General features: G+C 38.6%; 1 protein-coding gene across 1 annotated transcript in view; it reads left to right on the top strand.

Annotated features, from left to right (window-relative positions):
* LOC114144899 (xylosyltransferase 1-like) overlaps positions 1-17,597 on the top strand; it is a 109,083-nt gene extending 91,486 nt beyond the window's left edge. Inside the window, exons 10-11 of the mRNA XM_028018128.1 lie at positions 6,495-6,828; positions 12,145-17,597. Coding sequence (XP_027873929.1) covers positions 6,495-6,828; positions 12,145-12,467 — 657 coding nt within the window. The 3' untranslated portion in view covers positions 12,468-17,597. The remainder of the gene's footprint in view (positions 1-6,494; positions 6,829-12,144) is intronic.
* The last annotated feature ends 7,607 nt before the right edge of the window (positions 17,598-25,204 follow it).

Raw genomic sequence — 25,204 nt, 5'->3', positions numbered from 1 at the left:
GCTGACACACGACCAAATTGGGCCCTCAGTAGGACAGTGGTCTCAAATATAGCAGCAGACAAATTAAATTGGTGAAAAAGAATCATATCAGGGTGCTGCAATGGCTCAGTCAAAGTCTTGGCCTGGTTGTACTGCTGTGGTCGAACCGGAAGACAGCTGTGCAGGAATGCTTACTGGGTTCGAACCAGACCTGACCATCAAACAAATAACTCTGGCCTCATCTGACCAGAGATTCGGGTCAGGATTGAGTCGGGCCATAAATTTAAACTCTAATAGTCAACAGAAAACGTCCAGGCATACATTGCTAAACGTTGTTCCTGAGATGTACTTAGTTTTTCACTCACAGATCTATTCATTTTAACTTAATGTTTGTCAACTAAATAAGGACAGTTTGAAATTTGTACTTTGTAAGTTCAAGGTGAGGTCTAAATAACTTTCTGGTCATTAGTCATTTTTACTTTGTCCATTTACCGTTCTTTTTTAACAATCAAAAGCTACAGGGGCCTGCTTAAGATCGATTAAACTATAAACCAAAGTCTGTTTTGGTGCCAAAAGTTCTTCCTCAGAGTTGGACACATGTTCTCATCATCCGTCTCGTCACATCCATCTTTGCCCCGTGTCTTTCTTAGCATTCATCAATCTTTCCCTGCGGGTTAAAGAGAGCCCCGTGGGAATCAGTCAGTGTTGCTCCTGGAATCCCTCTCTTGTAAAAGTCTGAAGTTTGTTCACCTGTGTTTCATTTTCCTCCTCTAAAAAGTGTCACTAATGAGCCTCCAGGGGTGCTCATGCCCTGTGGTTTCAAACAAAGCCAGATGTAGAGCGAGACTATCCATGCCCCTGATTGATCAAACTGACCTGCCTTATTTAATGGAGGTGTCAGACTATTGGCGCCGGCAAGCTCGCGATGTGGAGGGAACGTTTGTATATAGGGGGTATGTTCAGGAAAGTAATAAAAGTGAAATATAAAAAGTTGCTAAATCAGGAGTTTCTCCTTCCAACTTTCTTCCTTTCAAGCTTACATAAAACTTTGAGTGATTAGAGCGAGATCTATTAAAGAATAGGGATCCAAACACTGGGGGGAAAAGTAATGACAAAGCTGCCAGTTCAGTAATAGTTCTTCAAAAAAGCCAATCATCCATCAGAGAAATAAGGCTGTGCTTTGCTGAGAGGTCATGCGATTTAATTGGGTATTGGTCTTAAGCCAAAACCTAATGAGTAGACACACAGCCAGTGACAAGCTAAATGTGGAGGTCATTGTATGCTGTAGGCTGTAGCTGAAAAGGGCCAGAAGGTAATCTCTCTTTGGCCTGCTTTGGAAGAAGTTAATAGTTAATTTTCCATCAAACTTCCAGCTATTGTAATAAGCGAATGCTGTGAACGTTGTTTGACTACAAACTGTCGGCCGAAATTTGCATTAAACATGTTAAAATTTGTACCCATGAACAAGACCTTCCAAACTTTTTGAACTTCTTTATTCTGCATTCAGAAAGGTTACGCTCAACTTCAGATCACTGGAGACAGTTGGAGGTCAAAAATAAAAAAAATGACAAAATTTGCTTTAAGCCCTTTCAAGTTAACACTTTGTTGAACTACCTTTGACTGCACGTTAAGTGTCTCGCTGCTTCACGCATCTAGAAACTGATACTTTTGTGCCAGTTCTTCTTCTTTCCACTATTTCCAAATTGGGTTTAGGTGTGGATTTTCACCAGGCCTAATACATAAATACACTTTATCTAAACCATTTAGTTCTGGCTGTATGGATAGTGTTCTGCTAGGAAGAGAAACACTGCCTAAATATCAAAACTTTTGCAGCCTTTAACTATTTCTCCTATTTTGGAGCTCAGTATTTAGCTTCATCCATCTTCCTATAAACTTTGACCTACGCTCCCACAGCATGATGGTGCTACCACCATGTTTTGCCATGGTATTGTTCAGGGTTGTGTCCTTTGTTAGTTTTCTATGTAGGTTTTTGTAAGCCATAAAACTGAATCTTACGGCGCCCCCTAGGGGACACAGAAGTTTTTTTTTTCTTTTGCGTTACCTCGCAGAACTTTATTATGTTATATATAGTGGTATCAGAGAAAACAGGGTTAAATACAAATGGACACAACACACTTTTCATATCCAACTCAATCATTTGCATTGAAGCCTTTTTTCTCTGGTGCTGCCCAAAGTAAACAGCAGCATGTTTACAATACTGTCTTCTTTTTCTTCTCAAGGAGCGGATTTGGCTTTTGGTTATTAGGCAGACAGCTTGTCAAGCAGTGTTTATGTGCCTCCTATTAAACTCTGTATGCTTAAAATGCATGTTCAGTTAGAGTAAGGCCTGTAGAGCTTAAAGGGTATGCTGCCCACTCGTCTGGCTTGAAACGGCTTGAAAAATGTGCTGTCTGGACTGCAGCAGAACCTTCTGTTCATTATTTACTGTATGTTGCACTTAATCAATGCTTGTTGCCGAATAAACTGAGGGCAAGATCCAAGTCTCTTGAGCTTCCCTCCTACCTGCGACGCATAAGCATAGGCAGCCTTGTTTTCCGCAACCTTAAGTTTAGACGGCCGTTTCCAAGCTCTCCCTGGAACACAATTCAACATTCAGTCAATAATACTGCATAACTTTGAAAAGCTCGATTGTAGGCTTCAGTGTGTGTGTGTGTGTCCATCTGGCTTAATGCAAAAAGCTATACAAAAGCCAAACAAGGCAGCTGATTCGCTATATAAAGCAGATCACGCTCCACAATGCTGGAACTGCAGAAAAATCTCCAGTAATTGAGATGAAAGCAAGGTGTCTTTACCAGATGGCCAAGAATCTCTGTCTTTTCCTGTTGGTTTCATTTAAGCAAGTAATGTCTATTTTTACCGTGCACAGCAATCTAAGCTCTCGGAGGATGTAATACTGAATCAGTTCCAGTCAGCCATTGATCCTCCAGCAGGGTGAGGCTGTATTAATCAGCTACCATTGTCACAATGAGCGCTTCCAAAAGCAGACTTTCCTCTCACATTTCTGCCAGCATGCCCCAGGCATTTTTTTCTGTCAGTTTTGTGTATATGCGCATGTATATGTATGTGTGTGTTGCTGCCTTCCTCATCATCCTCACGGCTCCATGTCTCCTTTTGCATACTCATTTAGCTTTTCTGATGTTTAGATTTGTTCTCCCTCTATCCATCCATCCGAATATCCTTTCTTTATTCAAATTCAACTAAAAAAAATATTTTAAAGACTTTTTTGCTGCAGAGTCTTAAGGGTTCTTTTGCTTCAATATATATATTATCACACTCTGAAACAAAAATGGTGAAACAGAAACACACTTTAGTGTAAGATGAAAATGATATGAGTGCAAAATGCAGTTTTCAAATTATTATTTTATTTATTATAGCTGCTGTATGTAACTTTTACATTAAAAAAAAGTTTTTTGTCTGTTGTGGGTTTTTTTGTCATGACAGTACAATATGAGATAGATAATCTGTGAAAAAAAAATCAAGCTCTTCTGCCTCCTCCCAGTTGTCCTTCAACCACTTGCAGAAATGCACGGCTCCCAGTTAGAAATGACCAATCAGAGCCAGGAGGAGGATCTTAGTCCTGTCAATCATGTTTGTGTATGCATACCCTGTCCCTTGCAGCATATCATCCGATATGCAGCAGATATGCTGCATCGGTTAAGCCACCGATGACGGTGGCTAAACGGTTTTCCTGTAACAGGAAGTTGTTTCTCCATCATTGGTACAGCTGCAGCGCGAAAAATGATCCAAAGCAGAAGGAAATTTTAATTTGGCAAAATAAATAGTTAAAATGCAGCTTTTGCAGTGGTCTAGTCAAAGTAAGGACTTATGACTGAAGTTCTGTTTGAGATGCTATGGCTTGGCCTCCAACTAAAGTCCTCCACTTAGACGTAAAAGACTCATTGGCAGCTGTAATAATTGGTTTACAGCAGTTTTTGCTGCCAAGGGCATTTTCAACATAGACACAGGTTTTAGCTTAGGTTAGAAGAAAGTACTCACTAAAAAGTAGCCGTTTGGTATATAGGAACTTAAAAAACGAACACACTATAAGATTGTTTTCTATAATTTTGACTTAACCTTCAGATAAATAAAACGCGGTTTTGTTGCTGTGCCCTGGCTATGTCCCTAATAAAAGAGATTCTTTGAACTTCATCTCACATCAGCATAAAGAGAGATAGTTGAGGAGATGCCACAGGCAGTAACATAATTCCAGATCCAGGGAGGGACTGCAACAAAAACAGCAGCAGCAGACAAACGTGTCCACTTCAATATGTGGAGACATAAGGATGATGATTTTTGTCATTTTTTTTGCTGTAAGTGGTCATTAATTTATATTAGGAGCAGAAGAAACGTCGCGTTGTGCATGCAAGAGAGCAGTCGATGGAAAACAGCGATTAGCATTACTAAGACAATAATCTGTGTCTGCATTCACAGGATGCTTAGATCAGCACCCTAACTCAGATTTCCAAATGTTTGCCAACATTCTCAAGTCCAACACAGCCATCAAAAATTCAGTTTTTGTTACATCTTTGTGCTACTGCTGACTTCATTTTGAAACGCCTTTTCAAATACAGCCCGGTTCCGCAGCGCTGCTGTCCGTGTGACGTAGCGGCGCCTGGTCAGTTACTGTCAAAAGCCAGTTTGTTGTTGCATCTCTGAAGATAAATATTACTAATGAAAACATCAGAGAATTTGACTTCAAACAATCTATGCTATCCCTTTGACAACATTTTTTAAACTGACGTTAAAAACCAATGCTCTGCAAATCTTCGAACACTAACTATAAGGCTAATAAGCTTTCTGTAAATAATACCCTGAAGAGGCTCGTTGTTCCTCAGGCAGTCTTCTGGTGCAATCCAAGCTGTCAGCTTCTTTCATATTCCACAGCTGTACTTTATGTTTCTAATTCATATTCAGATATATTTTACTCACTGATACTGCCTGTTCGGTTTTATTCTCACTTTATCTCTCTATATATTGTCACAGAGAATGCAGCCTCTTCCAGTGCTGGTGGAAACGTTTGAAAGCCCCTTTTTATGTATCTCTTCTCTCTAGACTGCCATGTTTTTTCCTGTCAAAAAAGGCTATAATGGATGCGTCTAGATATACTTAGAGTCTTCCACTGTTTTGGCTTTTTATTCACTGATCTGAGGTTGTAATCTTCTTCACTGTTTAGAACGAGTCCGTCTCTCGGTGAGTAAAGGTGTCCATTGCCTGCTTCTGCCACTCACACCTTGGGGATGTGGTTGGGGCGTCACCGCATGTTTCTTTCGCCTGTCTCCCAATCCAGCGCGTTGCAGCAGCCGTCTGGAAGAAAACCGTAAATGTGGAAGAGGAAACGGATCAGGCTTGTCGCCATGTGCGTTCTTTAACAGTGGAGGGCAGTTGTGATGACTGAGGTAGATTTTGACTGATGGGAAAAATCATGCTGGGGACTGCTTCTCATGATAATTTACTGCAGCTTTGGTGGGGGTTAAAAACGTTTCTGTAGCAAGTGACATTCTGTTTATTATTCAGGTCTGCATAAAGTCCTAAGAGGGAATTTATAGCATATACACAGCATTGAAAATTTTAGAATACCACATTAAACATTAATTTCCTCTAACATGAATGATCTTATTGATTATGTTTGAAAAACAAAGTGGTGTAGCTACAGATAAACACCAAAAATGTACTTTTCATTACTCCTTGGAATAAAACATCAACAAAGCTGGACCTTCTTTGGCTGGAATAACTTCAGTGAAATACTTCTAATAGTCATATTCCTCAAGAATCCTCTGATACATGGTAGAATTGGTGATAGTGGACTTACCAGGTCTCCAAACCATGACACTTACTGCTTCATAGCTGACATGAATTTCTTTTCCTGGAGTACTATATATTGTTTGAGAATAAAATCTTCTGCTCTGGTGTCCAAATAATTCAACTTTAGTCAAAATGACATTTTCCCAGACATCCAGGCCTGGAAAAAATGTTTCTCTGGTAAACTTCACTGTGGACTTCTTGTTTTTCTTAGAGCGCACCCGTCATGAAAGTTAATCTTCTGCAGTTTCTGAGGTTTATGCTGATTGTACAGGCTGTGTACGCTGTCATATCCACAGTAGCAAAAGTCTGCTGTGGGTCCTATACTTACATCATAGGGTTTAGTTAAACCCTAAGATATTGTGTTTGGCTCTTAGGATAAATGTGCTTGTTGTGAGCTGTTTTGAATGTCCTCCATTCTTCCATATGCAGTGAAAAGAGTGTTCACTCACTTCAACATTCAAGTGCACATCAAGCTAAATGCATTTGTTATTGCATTTTGCAAAAATGTTGAACATTTCTTTAGCTTTTGTTGTATATTTACATTACTCAGCTTTGTTAGTATTGTTCAAATTGATATGAAATAATTATATGTTAAAATATGTGAGAAGAACCCACAGATTGTTGTGGGGTGCCCTCATTTTTCCACAAGTCTTTATGCTCACTCCTCTCAATTTTCCTTTTGTTTCTCTCAGATTGGCACAGAGTGGGACGCTAAAGAGCGCATGTTCAGGAACATCGGCGGCCTGATGGGCCCCATGGATGAGACGGTAGGCATGCAGAAGTGGAACAAAGGGCCAAACGTCACAGTCACTGTGGTCTGGATCGACCCCACCAACGTCATCGCAGCCACCTACGACATCCTGATCGACGCGAGTGCAGAGTTCACCCACTATCGTCCGCCACTCAACCAGCCGCTGCGACCCGGAGTCTGGAACGTCCGAATCCTACATAACTGGAGCCCTGTGGCCGAGATTCGTTTCCTTATCGTTCCGCTGGCCTATAGCAAGCACCAGCCTATAAGACAAGGTGAGAAACATTCATATACCTTCTGTTGTAATCAGCATTTCTCATTTATTACAGCTTGAACATGACATTGATTTCAGCCAGAGAAAACTCCAGCAATTTCTCTCCCTTCTCATTACGAATCCTCGTAAATTTTGGGTTTTTTTAAAAACAGAAACATTTTAAAACTTTCGTACACCTTGAAGCCACAAACCACTTTAATCAGCAGTCGGTGTCTTTCTTTCAGTCGCTGCTCTCTGTGCGACCTCACTCTAATGAACATGGATTAGATTTGGTCCCTCGGTTAGCTCAAGCAACTTCTTGTTAAAATGGAGCGAAGATAAAAAGTTGATTTCTACCATTTTAAGACTTCAATCTCAAATGTTTCAGAGGTTCATCCAAACTGAGTTTTATTGACGTTCACACAAATGCCACGTTTGATTTTGATGATTACAAAAAAAACCTTCTTTTTTACAGTGAACAACATGGTAGTCTGCAGATAACCTTTCTGTGTAACACTTTATCTAAAACAGAATGTTTTCAGTTTCCAAGGAATTGTTTCGTTACTACTGTGAAATTAAAACAACTGAAATATTGTAGAAATTATAGGGACATTGTTTTGATACATGTCCACCGTTTTTTTCCTTAGATAATCCCTTCAAGTAACATAATCATGTTTTGTTATGTTTGACTCAAACAGGCCCAGACACACAAGATCTTTAATATAAAATGCATAAACTGTAATGCAAAAGGGCATAATCAAATTCTGTTTAGTCATCTCTTCAGGTAAGATACTGACTGTTCATTACCTCTTCACAGAATCCCACTTCTAAAAGTCCATCTTAATTCTAAATTTTAATTGTTTTAATGAAAAACAAAATGTTCAGTCCTTACATCTTTCTTTTAATCTGAATATTAATTAGTAAGACAATTTGAGTCATGACATGGACATTAATCGTGGGCTGAAAGTAAAACTTACTTGATTAAAATATTTTTGCATATTACTGATGTGTGCAGACTTTCACATTATTCTCTGCTCACATCTAAATCTCTGGCCGTTTTACCTGGAGTCAGTGTTTTAACTCCAACTTTATGTCATTCCACTATAAGGCAGTCGCTGAAGTTGTCTTGTGTTTATCTTTTTTTTTCTCGCCGACACTGACATTGTGTCAGATGCTATATTGAGCGGCTACATTGACCATGAAGTAATGTTTGCTGATTTAGGTGTCCCAAAAGGTCCAAACACACACACACACACACCAACACACACCCGCACGCAGCCTTGTATCTGCAGTGATGCCCTTTCTAATCAAGCCTCGGGCCTCTACAGACCCTGGTTATTTGTCATCAAGTCACCCCTAATAACCCAGCGAGCAGCTCATACATACTAAACAGAGTGTTAAACAACAGCGCACTTAGCCCTCTAAAAACAATGACACAATTAAATCAATCAGTCAGCATGGGCAAGAAACAAGACTGCAGTGTTCCAGTCCATAAGCCACCAGTTTCCTCTGAAAGTCACATGAGAGCTGAGATGCCGACTTCGGCGTAATCAGTTCCTCAGTTCAGGCAGATTATTAAACCAAGAAGGCTTGGTTTAATAATCCGCCTGAGCTACTTTAATGATGCAGAGAAACAACACATGAAGTTGCATCTGTCGCCTCATGCGAGTCTCTCATGAGACGACACATGACTAATATGTGTTTTTGTGTCACATATTAGTCACAAGTAAATGGTTGTTCTGACAGTGGTCCAAGTAAGTTATTTTTCCACTCATGGTGGTGCGCCTGTGTCCCGCCTCTGCTCTGCCTGCAACCCAAACTTTTTCACCGAACACATGCGCTCTGAGCTGGGACAGTAGGAAGTCGTGAGTGTGTCAGGCTTCAGTTGAAATTGGGGGCGCAACGATAAATTAGCCTAGATTTTCTTACATGAACAGAAGCTGAAGTAGAAATAAAACTATGAAGGTGTTAAAGTATTTGAAACCAATATCCACTATATTAAGGCTTACTTGTTCCAGGCCTCGTTTCTTTCTGAGAAGTTTTAAAAACACTTAAAAATTTAAAGAAAGGGAAGTTGTCTGACGATGGATATTTTCATGTTTTATTGCAAAAACATGGAACAAAAAGAAAGTTGCTTTAGGGACAATTCCCAGTATTTTTTTAAGTGGTTTTGGTATCAAAAATGCTTGGATATGAGAAAAAGGTTTGAAATATAAGTAGCTATATGGACAATTTTAATTGGCCATCAATAAATCTCCATTTCCATCCCAAGAGTGTCAAACAATATTAGTTTGCTCCAGCAGGTGTGTGGTTGATAAATGAAGTTATGGTTTTCGTATTTCACTCTCACTAAAAAAAAAAAAAAAAAAAAAAAAAAAAAAAGATGGTCACAGCAATTACGTACTAAGAGGGATGTACTGAACCACAGTTTGTTCATATATTTTTCTGTTAAAAACTACGCTTTCAGATGGAATAACCGCATTCTTGACTCCCAGCATGTGCTTTGGTTTCAGCGTTTCATCTTGCTGCTTATAACTTACTGCTGTGTCTGGCACCATGTTCCCTTCCTACATGCAGTGCTGGTAAAACTTTATGATGTGGCAACAGCACACACACACACACACACACACAAGCATTAGATGCAGAAACAGTCTTTCAAGGTGCAGAGCTTTATAACACACAGCGATAACACAAAGCGAACCGTCTGATGTGCTGACTGCACCTCGGGTTTGACTGCATCATTCTGTCACAAGTGTGTGAAAAACACTGATGTCTGCAAACATCTGGGTGTGAGGGGAGGAGTGTTTTTTTTTTCCTTCCTCCATAGCCATGCTTCGAAGGGATGGCTGGCATCCCAGTTAGGAGACCAGTGAGGAATTTAAAGCTTCACTGGAGCCCAGGGTGGAGTGGGTGCTTTAAAAGAGAAGCTGTGTTTGTGATTTCATAGCCTCCCTTCCATGGCTTTGTCATCACAGGAAACAGGAATGAGGGCATGTCTTGGATCCTTCTGTTTACATAAATCTGGCATTGCAACAATGTGGCACACCACATCAAAAGCACACTTGGGAGATCGAATTGCAGATTTAAATCCAAGCAAATTATGAACCAGTTTGTACCTAATTCCCAGGTCTCACCGCTGTACAAAGCATTTTGTATTTTGAAAAGTTTGATTCTGACTTGTTGAACACTTAGTGCTCTAGTTCCTGTTATAAATAAGTAGAGAAATTGGGCCTTTCTGGCTCAGCAGTAGACTTGTGTGGTAGTGGAGTTCTTTTTCTTAAGTCTTGAGCATCTGCACACTGAAACTGGGCTCTAAAAATTCACACATCCTTCATTATTCTCTTCCACTTTTCAGTTGTCAAAGATTTAGAGTGACTGCTTCATTTGCATCGAACCTTCAAATGTAGACCAGGATAGAAGATAAAATAACAGAATCTTTGATTTTAATATTATAATCAGATTCGCCTGACAATATGATTGTTTAGGTGGTGTAGTCACAAGATGTCTGCATGGGAACCGCACATCAGTGTGTTTTTGGAGTCATTCAACACCAGTCTTCAGTTCTGGCCTGCAGTCAGGCCACTGAACTTCTAAATAATGTTGTAATGGAAACGAATGGTAGCTTCACGGTGCGTTCAAGCACTTTTGTATATTACATGCTCAGTGTTGAAATAACCTTTAAATGATTTATCAAGCTTTATTGTTATTAAATTCAACCAAGATGATCCACGACCTATTCCAAGTGTCAGTATTGTATACTAATTGTATTAAATGACAGAGGCTTATCAAAAGGTGGCCTCTATTTAATTTTTTTTATAAAATAAATAGTTTATTAGTACAGTCTTTATTATTACCCAGGGAAGCAAATATGTGGTAACCATAAAAGAAAAGCTTCTTGAATTATTAGTTTTTAAACTAATAGCAAGTTAACTCTGACTCAAAGAGGCACACATAGTCTACGTCACCATGTCAACAAAGTTTTACGACATGCTTATGAAGAAATATATATTTACATGAAGGAATGCAGGAGATTCGAATTCCAGTCTTCTTTACGCATTCCAGTGACCGTCCAGCTGGTAAACACTGAGCCGGCCATGTTTACTAGGAAAAGAAATACAGTAACATTTGCTTATACTTCGCCCTGATCCATCCACCTTGAAATATGCTTCAAGGTGTGTTTAGACTCGGAGCATGTTGAGATTTTTGGATAACGATTTATGATTTCAATGGTGAAGCACCTGAAAATGGCTGGTTTAGAACAAGATGGTTAGATTTGATCAGCTAATAAAACTAAATTATACGACGATAAACCTTGTTAGAAACAGGCAAGTATTTTATTCATGAACTGTTGAGGAAGACCTTTGAGAAATAACTTAGTTTTTTTGGAGGTATTTCAGCAAAGATCATCCAGAGTATAATTGGATGCGAATGCACCACCAAGTTAAAACGTAACTGTAAAAGGCAAAGAGAGGAGCAGCTAGTGGAGGAACAAATCTCAACACTGGAGCTTGGCTCAATACAACAGCTGTGTGTCTTCACATGTTCAGCATATTGTTGTAGTTTCATGATGCCTTTGAAATGCCTTGTTGCTGAAACGTGCCATACAAATACAATTTGATTTGATCGATTCTTTTTCCTCTCCCCTCATCAGGATGTTTGATTTCATCACAAATATTCTTTGTCTTTAGATTTTCAGTTTTAGAGCTTCATAGTCATAAGTATCTAGAAAGTTTACATTTAGAATACAATAACATTATGCTGAGATGTTTAATCATTGCGCTGCAAAAGCACAAAATCTTAACTCTTAGAGACATTTTTCCCACATGTTAAAATGTCTTGTTCCACTGGAAGATTATTTCACTAATAACCAGTACTTTTTCATCAATATTTAGGAAGTTTTGACCTAAAACAAGCTCTTATATCTTGCTGAAAAGTTGCTTGTAAGTTGGTTTTGCCTTATTGCTAGTGTACTAAGAAACTAGACCAAAAATACTTGGCAAAATTCCTTTGTTTTTGCAATGTGATCGTGGTTATTAAACAGCACCGCTCTCATCACTTGCTCCACAACGCCAGCCAGACTCAGGAGGGGAACCTCAATGCAGCTCATGGAGCACTCTGTTCCCCATTCACTGATTTAATCACCAGTTCAGATGGAATATGGGGTCAAACTCCACACTACGGTTAAATGTGTAATTTTTTCTTTACCAGGTCATTTTTTCCTTTAACTAATTAATAAAAATTATTAGGTTAAAGTTCCGGCCCTTAACCTTAGATTACAAAAAAGCTGCTTTTGTTACTGCTCATCCCTGACTCTTTGTCGTTTCCTCCCTGTCTTCAGAGGACACGCTGAGGCTCCACAACGGGCCAGCAAAGAACAGCTACATGGAGCAGAGCTTCCACGGCCTGAACCCGGTGCTCAACATCCCCGTCAGCTTGGCTTACGTGGAGCAAGCCAAGAGGAACGCGGCCCTCACCGGACCGGAGCTCGAGGGCTGGGTAGACGGCCTCGTGGGAGAGCTGTGGGAGGCCGCCGACATCTGCGCCGTTGGCCTCACCGCCTGCCCCGTCATGCAGCCCTGTGCCAAGAGCCCTTGGAGCTCCATGAGCCCGGATCCCAAATCCCAACTGGGAGCGCCGCACCCCAACGGCCGCATAAGGTAGCAGCGAGGCCTCCAGCTGGACGGGAGGCCGTGACACTTTGGTTTTATTTATTCGAGAGGCTTATTGCAAGGGGTAGGGGGAGGGAGGAAGAGGAGAAGCTCTTCCTCTGCACCTCTGAGCAGAAGCAAATGAAAAAAGGTGGCGTCCATCAGCGTGCTGTGGGTAAGGCTGTCTTAAAAGCGAGGGGAAGCATTTCTCTGAACCTCCCACAGAGTTTATTCCTTGAGGGGATTTTGCTGGCTTTGCTATTTCACTTTCTCAGTGTATTTATTTTTCTTTTCATGGCTGAGTTTTACTGTGATAAAACGTTGCAATTTTGGAGCTTTTTACTGTGCAGCCCAATGAATTGCGACGCCCTGCTTTTGGGCTGTGTGGCCATGCGAGTCTGAACTGTCGACACTGCTGCAACGAAGCCTTAGTGGGAAGAGATTCACCAGGAGGTAGCCGAGCACTGATACAAACCTGGCTCCTAAAACCTCATCAACAGAAACACTATGACAACAACTGACCGATAAGCACCCCTAAACAGATTAGTAACATTTTGTGACAGCTCAGATTTTATTTATTAGATAAACACACCAGCCCTTATATCTATCTATATAGAGGCACCCCTGGTAAGGATATGTAAGAAGCCTTAAAAAAAAAAAAAGTACATCTCTTACTGGAGTAATATAATCTCCTGATGAAAAATGTTCCAAGTGTGTTTTTGGATATTTTTATTTACCTCTTTGCCATCCCCCTCACTCTGCATGTTGGCAATTTAGCTGTGCTTTTCATGCAACCTTTTTTGTCACACTACCAGCTGTTTTAAGCTTTTTTTATTTATCACGCCGACTGTAGACATGAGGGTCGTCATGATGGTAAAGTTTCAACTCAACAACATTTAATATCAATTTTTGATTGTTTCTCTAAAAGCAAAGGATTCTTTTTAATACAGATCAAATGTAACGAATTGCTCAGTGGCAATATTTCTCATTGTACACACAACCGATAAATAATTAGTAATTCAGAAAAAAAAACAACTTTTATTTAAATTTCTTTTTGTTTAGCAAAAACTGAACTAGAACACCTAAAAATGTAAAAGTGTTTAAGGAAGAATTCAGAATTCATCCGTGCAATCAATTGGAAGAAAAATGTTTTTAACATTGTAATCCAGGATCTGAATGGATGTTCTGGGTTTTTTGCTCTTTCGTACCATTTCGTACCAAACTCCTTACTAACTGGGAGCTTTTCTGATCTGCAAAATTGGCAGATTTTTAAACTTCCAGCAGCATATTGTTTCAACCTGGATAGTTCAGGTGAGCCGCAGCAGGAAGGGGAGGGACTGAGTGTCTGCATTTCCACAGCGCTGCTGTGCGAAGTTGTGAGACAAGTTGGGGAGATGAAAGTTGCTCAGTTGGTATCTGCTGTGACGCAAATAGCACCTAACTTCCTTTTTTATGTTGATCATATTTAAATATTGTTTATCTTGACAATCCCTGTAGACATGGACAGCCTTAGGCAAGTAACACATCTGCCTTACTTGGTTTGCATTTTGAACAGTCAGGCCAGAAATTAGTATTTCTAACATCCCATTTACGAAGATAAATTTCCAGACTTTATGATCAATTTTAAAAAGAAGTAATGAAAACTTATTCAGTTTCACAGGGATTTAATTTAATTTTTAAATTTGTATTTTTTTTTTCTTTTCTTTTTACCAGGGGTGCCGATTAATGTGTGGGGCGCTGTAAAATCACACATTTCTGCAGTTGAGTGCCTGATTAGGTTTCAGAGCAGCTGTGGCTGGTTTTGTTTTGTTGGGATAAAAATGCCTTTTTTGAATAATTAGTTAATTGGAAAAAATATATATTACACACAAAAAACCTGCTTGTAGACATTTGTAAGTTGTGTTACTTTGTTTTTAGATTTAACATTTACATAGATTAGACTCTTTTTTTCACAACAGCCAGGGTTTATGACAGGCAGAAAAGAAGAAAGTAATAGTTTCTTCTTTTCTTAATTCAATCTGCCTCAAACTTGAAACTAAATTACCTTAAGCTAACTTTAAAAGTCTTGTGCTTGTTGAGTTTATTCCAGTCATTTCACAACGCCTAATGTTGTACATAATTATTCAAGTATCTTCAAAATTGTATGAGTGAGGAAGAGGTATTGTTATTTATTTCTAAGTTTATATTAATACTGATATTTTTAGTCAGTGACTAAATAACTGCAACGCTGCCTTGGCAGCATGATGAGTATTTTTTTGTAATGAAAGCCGCCTTTATTTACAAAGGCCATCACCCCGAACTTAATATTGTACGTTTTTATGGCCCGCACTTGTGTGTGTGTCTATGTTGTCCTGTCTGAATAAGACCTTCTCGTCCCGGTTTCTTTCATGGCTGTTTTCAGTGAAGCTCACAAGAGAAAAACGGTGCCTGAACTTTTTAACGTTTTGTCATGTTACAAGCACAAACTCATCTACATCGTGCTATTATGTTAGCCCAACACTTTGCAATGCTCAGTTACGAAGTGAAAGGAAATAAGATGCTTGATTTTGTTTTATGTCTGAGATTGAAATATTTGCCTATTTTTTTCAACGTAGCTCAGGCCGCAGGGCTCTGCATATTACAGTCTGTGACAAATACTGCGCCATGTCTCCACATACTTGCTTTAATCATGTGATTCCCAATAGACATCGTCTTGTGTTTTTTAGTAACTTTATACAGTATTCCAGTAATAATATAAAGTTCAACCTATCTGTCCACACATATGGGCCTCCTGGCGCCATGTTTAATTTTTAACAGGAAGTTGTTGTTATTTGTAAACATTCTGATTGGCTGATATAGGTTTTAGCTTTGCGTTACACTGCCCCCTATGGGTTTGGCATGTTTAAAGCAACGTCCAGTGGCGTATTTGTGCAGGTTCACGTGAATGAAAGCTTTTCTGAAACCGTTCCTGTGCGTACAAGGCCTCAGATTGAATGTGGAGTATCTGTGAACAGCAATTTTTGAGTTATTCTACAGATTCTCAAATGGATTTAGTCCTGAACTTTGACTGGGCAATTTTAACACAAGAATACGCTTTGATTGACCCATTGTAGCTCTGGCTATATTCTTAGTCGTTGTCCTGCTGAAAGGTGAGCATCCAGCTCACTTTTTAAGTGTCTCGCTTCCACAATTTAGCATCTTTTGAGCAAATCCAACTAAGTTATTTGTCTGTAGCGAAGAAAAGCACCCTCACAATGTTGTCTCTTGCATGTCGGCCAAAAGATTTAATTTTTCTTTCGTCCCACCCAGAGCTCCTTTCTCCACACGTTTGCATCGTTCCCTATATAACACAAATGCCACTTCTTAAACGAGCTTTCTCCTTTCCACTGGTCCAGATTTGTTTCCACTTCACAGTTTTTCATTTCTTTGTGTTGCGTTAAATGTTAATTAAATACATTATAGTTTGTGGTTGTAATGTGACAAACTTGGAAAAAGTTTCAATCTTGCAGAGCACTGCATCTGTAGGAAAAATAGAAACTGTCCTCATAAGCAAATACTCTGGACAACGTGTGGACTTGAGAAAGGAGAAACTGTGTTTTGGTGTTGTTTCCGAATGACAGTGAGTGGTTGTAGTTTTCATGCTGTGACAAAAAATGTACAATTTCAAGTGAATATTATATTGTATCTTGAGTGCAAAAAATTAATAATTTATTAGACATGGCACCTTGTCAGCTCTGCTCTCTTTAAAGTACCTTTTCTTTCATCAAGACAATCTCCGGACACTTGCGTCAACTTAACCACACTCGGGACGGCAACTGATCCTGAACAAGGAGTTCAGTCACATATTTGCTTTACCTTGAAAAACAGTTTCATCTGAAGCCAATTAGGTTTTCAATCTGCGATTGTCAGCATTGTTTAGTCATCACATGAGCTAAATGAGTGGTTTTGCACAGGCTAATGAAGAGACATTACTGTTCATTAACGTCAAGTTCACCTTGCCTCTCTGTCAGATGGGGAGGATTATAACTGCTGTCTCTCTTCCCTTTCAAATCGACTGTTTCTGGTGTGAAACGTCCTCATTCTGACCGCCGTGCTCTGAACCGCTGCGTCACACACACACAGTACTTATTACGCTGTAAGCTCATTGGCAGGTTTGGATAAAATTAATTCAATGTAACTTAATGTGAAAAGTCATATTTTGTAACAAAATGATTAACAAATGAAGATGTACTGTATATAGGTATTTTGTATTGAAATGTTGTTTCAAAAGAACACCATTAGTGTAAATACAGAGGTGGCGAATTGACACTGAAGTGTGAAGAGTTGTTTTTTTTGTTTTTTTCCAAAGTGTCGCTAACTGGACAAAAAGAGTGAATTCAGTGTTTTATCAAGTAAAAGACATAAGATGTTTCAGTATTTCCGACTGCTGAGAAAAGGCATCCTTTGCCTATACGTGTCCCAGAGAATCCAGATTGTTGTTGTTCTTGCTGGAATGTATTGTTGAGCATCTGTTGCACAAATATCTCTGACTCATCATGTCCCCCGTGTTATTTTATTCAGAGAGGCTCAGTGTGCCTTAGCTGATTTTTAGAACCTTCTCTGTCCATTACAGAAATTTTTGTTTAGTTTTTTTTCTTTTTTTGTCTTTTTGACCTCATGTGAAGAAAGCCATGAGTCCATCAAGTGATCTATCAGTTACTCTGACACCAAATTGATGTCTGCTGTTGTATATATCATCAGGCCTTCTCTTGCTGTGATCGACTTTTCTTTCTTTTCTTTTTTTTTCTTGTTCCTCCCTTTTGGGAATTTGTTTGATCAAAATGGCTTGTTTTACTTTTCTTTGACTGCTTTTTGGAAATAAAATTCTGTAAAACAGCAGCTCATGTGGATGTGTGATGTACCGCGGTCTACAGCACTGAACCTCTAATGAGCAGCAATTTACCAAGAACGGTTCTTGTTCCAACCTCTCTCTATGGGTTGCCTCCTCCGATCTGTGGACCTGTAGGTTAATTGTTTCCTGTTATGGGTCTGCAGGGTTAGCAAATGGTGTTTTATTTGCTAAATGCCAGGATCATAAAAAATTATTTTGGTGATCCTAACTGACCTACAATGCAGTAAATATGTGATATGAACTGGATGTATTATTAAAAAGGATGGATTCATAGCGTTTCACTTCTTCCACATTTTGTTATGTTAAAACTTTGTTCCTAATTGTATTAAATTAATTGCTGTTCTCACACAAATATACACACAAATATTACATTATGGCAACGTGGAAAAATGGTTTTGAGATGTTTTTTTTCGTTTTTATTTTTTCAATTTTATTGAAAAAAAAAAACAAGAAGTCACATTTATGTGAGTATTCACACCCTTTGCTTTTTTCCGTGTTCAACTTTTGAAACAAGCTTAGCTAATAGTAAATACACAAAATGTTTTAAACAGTTTTAAAGGCTTTTAATAAAAATAAAAATTAATATTTGGAGCAAATACTTCACACATAATCAAATAAAAGGAAATATTTTATTTATTTCATACTGAAAAGTCAACAGTGTCATTTATTAGATCGTTTTAAAGGTACGGTACTTAATTTCAGTGACAATCAAAAGCACGGTTGTTCATACCAAACTGTTGGGCTATTTAAGAAAACCTTTAACCTGACATCTTATTAAAATACAGCAAAACAGAACAGATAAACCAGGCACAGCTCGAATTAAATGCTTTTTTAAGCAGAATCACTTTACTGATAGCAATGCGCTTCATCATAGCTTGTAAAGACTTTGCTTTGTTATATTAATAAAATTGCGCATCACAGTTTCTAGCCTTCATAGAGACAGTCACTTTTATTCTCTTGTCATAAGTCTAACCCTCACATTAACATCCAGCAGCTCAAGTGGTTTGGCCACTTTCTTTATCTTACAGGTCATGTAATCCTGTGACAGCAGTGGCTTCAGAGGGCATCTCACGTATTGAGTCGCTGCGGTTAATCCAGATTGCAGACTTTCCTTTCGTCACTACACGCTGCTGCAATCTGGTCAGAGTGTTTATTATGAATGGTACCATTCAGGATTTTATATACACTGAAGAGTAAAGATTCCCCGTCCTAATCCTCACAGCGGTGGCCAGGTCCACTGCTCCAATTTCCAAATAGAGGTTTGTACAGCATGAACCGCAGGACGGAGGTTCATGGGAACCGTAGTGGTTTACTTTCTTGCTCTTAAGCAGCAGCTTCTTATTTGTTCAGAACTTCTTAGGTTTTCTGAGGCTGCAGTTTCAACCGACTGCTGAGTGTCGAGAATAAGCTGCTGGATATCACCAAGGCTAACTGTACATTTTGGTTGATCGATTTTCCTCTATGTAGAGGACAGAATGTGTCTGTTAAAAAAAAAGAACATAAAAGGGATTTTCTGTCAAATAAATCCAAGCAGAAAGGTTTGTTGCAGCACATATGTTGCACATCACCACTTCCAGCACATTTATTTACACTTTAAAAAACATGAATTGTTCCAATAAAATATTTTCGGTGAATTCTCACAAGTACCACGGTTTTACTACTTTACTACATGCGGGTGTGTGGGTAGGTTCCTTCTTAAAAACAAACAGTCTCACCAAACAATTCATTTAGTGTCATAACCTTAGCTGTTTGGTCTCAATAGGGTTGTCAAAAATTTTAGTTTTGAGCAGCATACTGAGCGCTACCAGGTCTCATAAGACCTTTCAGTGTGGAGGAGAAAAAAAAAAAATATATATATATTCTCTCTGTTCTGTACTGTATACAGTACAGACCAAAATGTTTGGACACACCTTCTAATTCAATGGGTTTTCTTTATTTTCATGACTATTTATAAGGCAAGAAATCCCACTTATTAACCTGACAGGGCACACCTATGAAGTGAAAACCATTTCAGGTGACGACCTCTTGAAGCTCATCAAGAAAATGCAGAGTGTGTGCAAAGGAGTAATCACAGCAAAAGGTTGCTACTTTGAAGAAACTAGAATATAAGGGGTATTTTCAGTTGTTTTACACTTTTTTGTTTAGTGCATATTTCCACATGTGTTATTCGTAGTTTTGATGCCTTCAGTGTGAATCTACAATGTCAATAGTCATGAAAATAAAGGAAACTCATTGAATTAAAAGTTGTGTCCAAACTTTTGGTCTGTACTGTAGATATATATATATATATATATATATATATATATATATATGCAAGTAAAACATATTTAATACGCCATTTTGCAACACCACTGAGATTCATTCAGGTTCCTGTGCAGTGAAGACGATCCGCACTATGCGGTCAAGTGTGTGTTATTCTTCTGGCCTTTCCTCTGTTGTTCATAGAACAGGCTGGGATACAGATCTATATTCTCCATAGCACACACAGAATGACTGCTGTTTTTTGTATAGATAGCTTAAAACATTAGCTGATAACACTTTTGTCTTTGCTTAAAATTAAAAGCTAAATCTTGTTTAATGTTGGCCGCTCTCTCATGCTGCTCACTGCAGAAACATAGTAGGGAAATATTGGTAACATCTTAGATATATAGTTTTTGTATTATAGTTCTTGAAAAAGAAATATGAATTGGTATCAGCAATCCAAAAATTGTGTTTGTTTAGTACATTTATAATTTCTAAAATGATAAATTTACTCAACTTACAATATTTAACAACCATAAGATGTTTTTTTAAAAGCCAAATAATACCTTAAAAGCCCCAGAAAACCAAAGTATATAAGAAAGTCCTTTTAGCTTTGCAGACACCATAAAACAGCAGTCAGGAAATATGGTGACCTGCAGCTGTTAATGTTGAAAAATGGCACCAAGATACAGCACAGATTTTCTTTTTTTTTTTTTCAGTGAAGGCGTCAGGTCCATTAAAAGTGTTATATAAATTTTGTGTACACGGAGTTTCATTTGTCTGATGAAGAGGATTTTAAATCACTCCGGAAAGCGACAAAGTGAACCCAGTTGCTCCCCCGTCCTCACTGCTGCTTTGGATGTGATATTTGAGAATGACACCTCTTCCGTCAGCTCAGGCGCATTTTTAAGCTCCTCTAATCTTAGAATAACTACATCTGACATCTGACAGTTTCCCTTAACCCTGTGGTTGGGTTCATAAAACTGCCATCCAGATCTGTCAACAATGTTCAGCTGGAAAGTGTGATTAGTGAAGGATGACAAGTTGACTTCAATGAAGGGGCCTTTTGGTAAATAATTTGACTCCCCCCGGCATTTGTCACCTAAACACAGCTACATTACAAGGATGCAAAACGATTCATGCTACTTATAGTTTTTCACATCTTGTCACGTGATAGTCACAAACTTAAATAGCCTCATCCACAAAACATTTCTGTCAGAGCTCCCTCCATCAAACTTGCTTCGAAGGTTCCTCTCGTAAGATTTCCGACTTTTGCCTGGAACAGATGACTTCTCATAGATGTTCTGATAGCTATATGTGTCTCGGGCCACACACAGCACGCAATAAAAAAAAGAAACATTTCAGAAGGACACATTTTTTGCCAAAAAGAAAAAGTACAGGGGCACTAGCACCTAATAATGTCTATCTGTGCATGTCTGCCAGGTAGGCTGGTAGACCATTAATGGATGGATCACTTTCTTTTCACATCACAATTCAAAATTTAAACATTTAATGTGACAATGTGTGCCAAATATGAGGGTGATTAATACTTTTCAAAAGCCCAGTGCTCCTCTGCTTTCTATTTTAAATCCTCTCTTCACTTAACATAATTTTTTTGTGTGTGTCAGGGTTAGGCATTTTTAAACTTTCAATTGTTTACAGTTTTACATACGACATGCAAGCGCACAATTTTAGACTTTCCTCGCCCTGTGTGTGATTTCTCCAGACGCTCTCTAACATTCGGCAGTTCTGTCGAGTGTTTGCGAGGCGCTAATCAAAGGAAAACTACAGATTCCATCTACTTTCCTCTCAGAGAGATTTGCCCTAGTGGGAGAAAGCAGCTTGATTAGCACGAGCTTCTGCTGTTCTATATTTATGCACATCAATGTATGTGTTTTCCAAATGGGAAAGCATGTCTGTCACAATTTCAAATAGTTTATACTGTAGAGAGGCTTTGAAGCATCTTTGGATTTACTGTGATGTGAAAGTCACAGATCTAACACTATATAGTAACTTTATGATGTTATGAATCTATAATTTGTTATTGTAAATCCTTAAAAACCATCAGTTGATGATACACAGCTAAATCTTTACCTTGAGAGATTCAAGGTTTTCACATTTTCCCAAAGATATAGCTGCATTTATTAATTTGACATCGAGCAAACATTTTGACTCTCTTGAGATTGAAGAAAACTGTGATGTAATGTGTTTTAATTACTGCCTGCAAATAACCAGACTAATTAAGAAACTAATGAATGAGATGACCTCACAAAGAGATATTTCCCCAGGGTTTAATGTGTTGGTATTTTACAAAGTTCTATTCCAGAGCAATCTATTGATGAACACAAACACTACAGGCTTGCAAATGTACGAATCATCCTATTTTTTGAGTCTCTGAAACGCATTATTTACATGAAAAATGTGTATTATTTTATAGCAAAACTGGAGGTTTTTTGTCGCCCCTCCATAGTTTTAAATTTCTATTTGTTCTTGCAATCAGCCACCGCTCTGCCTCATTTTGACGAAACATGTATGAGCTCCAAGTTTGGTTTTCTTTGAATTCCATCTGGTATTTTAGTTCCCAGAATAGTTTCTGATTATGATTTCAGTCTCATCTCATGACTTTTCCAGGTTTAAGAGTAAGCTGTGCCAGCATTAGACAGATGCTGCCACTTTCAGTTATTTTTGAAAAGAAACAAATAGAAGTATGCCATTTATAAGGAAAACTAACACAAGCTTCTGCAAGAATTCATGTGATGTGACAAAAGAGTGTGACTAGAGTTTCTATGAAACCTAATCCTGAGCCCGGTTTAAGAAAATCTTTAGAGCTGAGACCTCAACAGACAGGCATGGATATGAGACACCAAACCACACAGTAAATGATGAAAAATGGGCAGACACTCAACTCCTCTCTAGGGATTTGTGGACAATATTTACTGACAGCGTCAGCCGTCTCATTCTTTATTAGGGTTATATTGAATGAATCTTGAAAAGGAAGCTGTTTCAGGTGAGTGATTTCAAACATCCATCCATTATCTAAACCCACTTATCCATGCAGGGTCACCGGGGGGGACTGGTGCTTATCTGCAGCAGTCATGGAGTTAGAGGCGGGGTGCAACTATACACACACACACTCCTGTCTCAGGACAAGTTAGATTAATCAGTGAACAACCAACACAAAATGGGGGAGAAAAGCATGGAGGAGGGTCACTCCTCCTTGTTCTCTGCTATTGCTAGTTGTATGGACCGGAGTCAGTCGGTAAGGGTAAGTTAGAATGGCCACAAATGACGACAGATCAACAGTTTTTCTGTAACAGTAAGTTGTTTCTCCATCTTTAGCAGTGTTCGACATGACCTAAAAACTGGAAAAGACATTCAAGCAGGACCACAACCTTCAACATATGTTCAGAGCTGTGATGGAATAGATGAAAGCACGTGTTGATATGTCAAAGTCCAGATCAAGATCCAATCAAGGCATGTTTCCAGAGTTGAAAATTGAAAACCTCAGAAACTTTGCATTCATTCTGCCGAAGCTGGAGCTGTTCAGCAAATGAGAGAAATTAGCCAAACCTTTAGAGGATGAGCAACTGAAAGACAGGAAAGGTTGGTTCTGCAACGCAGCGACACAAGTTCACTTTTGAGATTTTATTTTCACAAAGATTTTTGAAAATCACAAGTGCTTTTCTTTCAACTTCACAATCATGAAGTTGTGAAGTTCCCTGTATGCTGAAATAGCATACAGGGAAGTTTATGGTTGTAACGTAATATGATGTAGAAATGTTCATGAGGTATGAATACTTCTACAAACACTGCAGAAAATGGTTGTTATAGATGTTGGGTTTCTCAGGGTTAGTCCTCTTTAAGAACAAAGATTTTAGTACTCTCACTTAATCTCTTAAACAACTTCAATGCCAGTGAACTCTTGCTCATTATTTCTTTTTAATTTAACAGAAAACTTTTTCCCTAAACATGAAACTTTACAGTTACCTTTGCAGCTGTGAGTAAGATTGGTATGAGACGTATTGAATTACAGATGCATCAGACGTATGTGGTAAATATGACTTATGTTGTCCTCGGCTTTCATCTTTACTCCCACTCACAGTTCTCCTCTTTCTGTCTGCAGCAGAAGAAATTTTAAACCTGATACGCGCCGTGCGCTCGTCACTCCATCTTATTTCCCTCATATAAAATGCTACATGTTTAACTTTCCCACAAACACTCAAATTGAAAGATACTTGCTTCTTCCCTCTCATCCCTCATCCTCCATCTGTGCAGCCTGCAGCTCTGAGATACTACGTATCAGAATTTCACATTTCACATCCCATCTAGCAAAACTGCTCCGCAGTCAAGCTTATCTTTCTGCAAAGCCATCGTCATCATTGTAAAATGAATGAAAGTTGTTTTTTGTTTTTTTATGAAATCTATAAAACACTTCCAGGGCTCAAGACAAACAAACAAAAAAACACTGAAGATAATTTTTTTTTTTTTACATTAGAGATAACATCAAAAAAGTAATATTTTATTTTTATGGACCAAAAAAATTTAAACAACTCAGGTGGTTGCTTCATTAAAACTAGTATTTCTGAAACAAAATCATTAATCAGCGTTCGGTGCTATCAGTGTACATTGGTATTTTCTTGATGTTCAAAAATAGTGAAAACTTCACAGTAAAGTCTGCAACCATTCCATCGCACAGCTCACAGCAAAGACAAGTATCGACCCAAGAAAGTGATAAGTGGCCATCTGGGCGCTGCTGCCACTCTGCATACAAATATGATAACAGCTCAAAAAATCTTTCGCTGTGATTACTGCTGCATTTTTTTTTTACAAAAGCACTGATATTGCAACATTTTTCTACATTCTTTTGAGTTTAAATCTTTAGATTTGTCTGAGGAAATACAAACACAATTGTTGAGCCTCATCAAATCACCCTAATTGAAAAGCACCAAAGCACTCCAAAGATTTACACAATGACTACATAAATTGATATTATTTATCTCAGAGTATTCAAATCCTAACTTTCCAGACCGTAACACTACCACTACCACCATGTTTTCAAACATTGGTGAAACTTTTCCATGCAGGCCTTTTTTTTGCTCAGTCATAACTAATTAGTTCCTTTCCTTGAGTTTGAATATCCAGTTGTTATGTTTTACTTCCTGGAAGGAGTTTCTTTAATTCATAAGCCACACAGTATGATAGAGAGTACATCAATTGAGGATGCTGCTGATTCATCGGAGAGGATGACATTAATGGAGTTTGACAACATGGAGACAGTTCATGCAAAGTATCCCCTTATTATCTAAACATATGCAGTAAGCTCTGCTGGCTGTGGGCTGTCTTCTGGCACTCATGTTACGGTCCTTATGAGAAGTTCTCCACTGCAGTAATCAGCCATGCCGATAATGTCTTTTTCTCTCTTTCTTTCTTCTGACTTAAAAAAACAAAAACAACACGAGAACCGAGACCAGACGCTCAAACTGAGATGAGAATCGATCTGAAGCAGCGCGTTAAAGAAGCCACCATCAGTAGACGTTATCACCGGCCATTTGAAGATTTAAATGAAATGGAAAGAGTTTGACTTTGATCACAGGCTGTCTGGTAATGACTCTTATCTCTGTAATCCCTTTCCAGTGGAC

This window comes from Xiphophorus couchianus, chromosome 5 (genome assembly GCF_001444195.1).
Source record: "Xiphophorus couchianus chromosome 5, X_couchianus-1.0, whole genome shotgun sequence".
NCBI classification, from domain to species: Eukaryota; Metazoa; Chordata; class Actinopteri; order Cyprinodontiformes; family Poeciliidae; genus Xiphophorus; species Xiphophorus couchianus.
The sequence above is the reverse complement of the archived record's forward strand: the minus strand, read 5'-3'. Positions and strand labels throughout refer to the sequence as shown.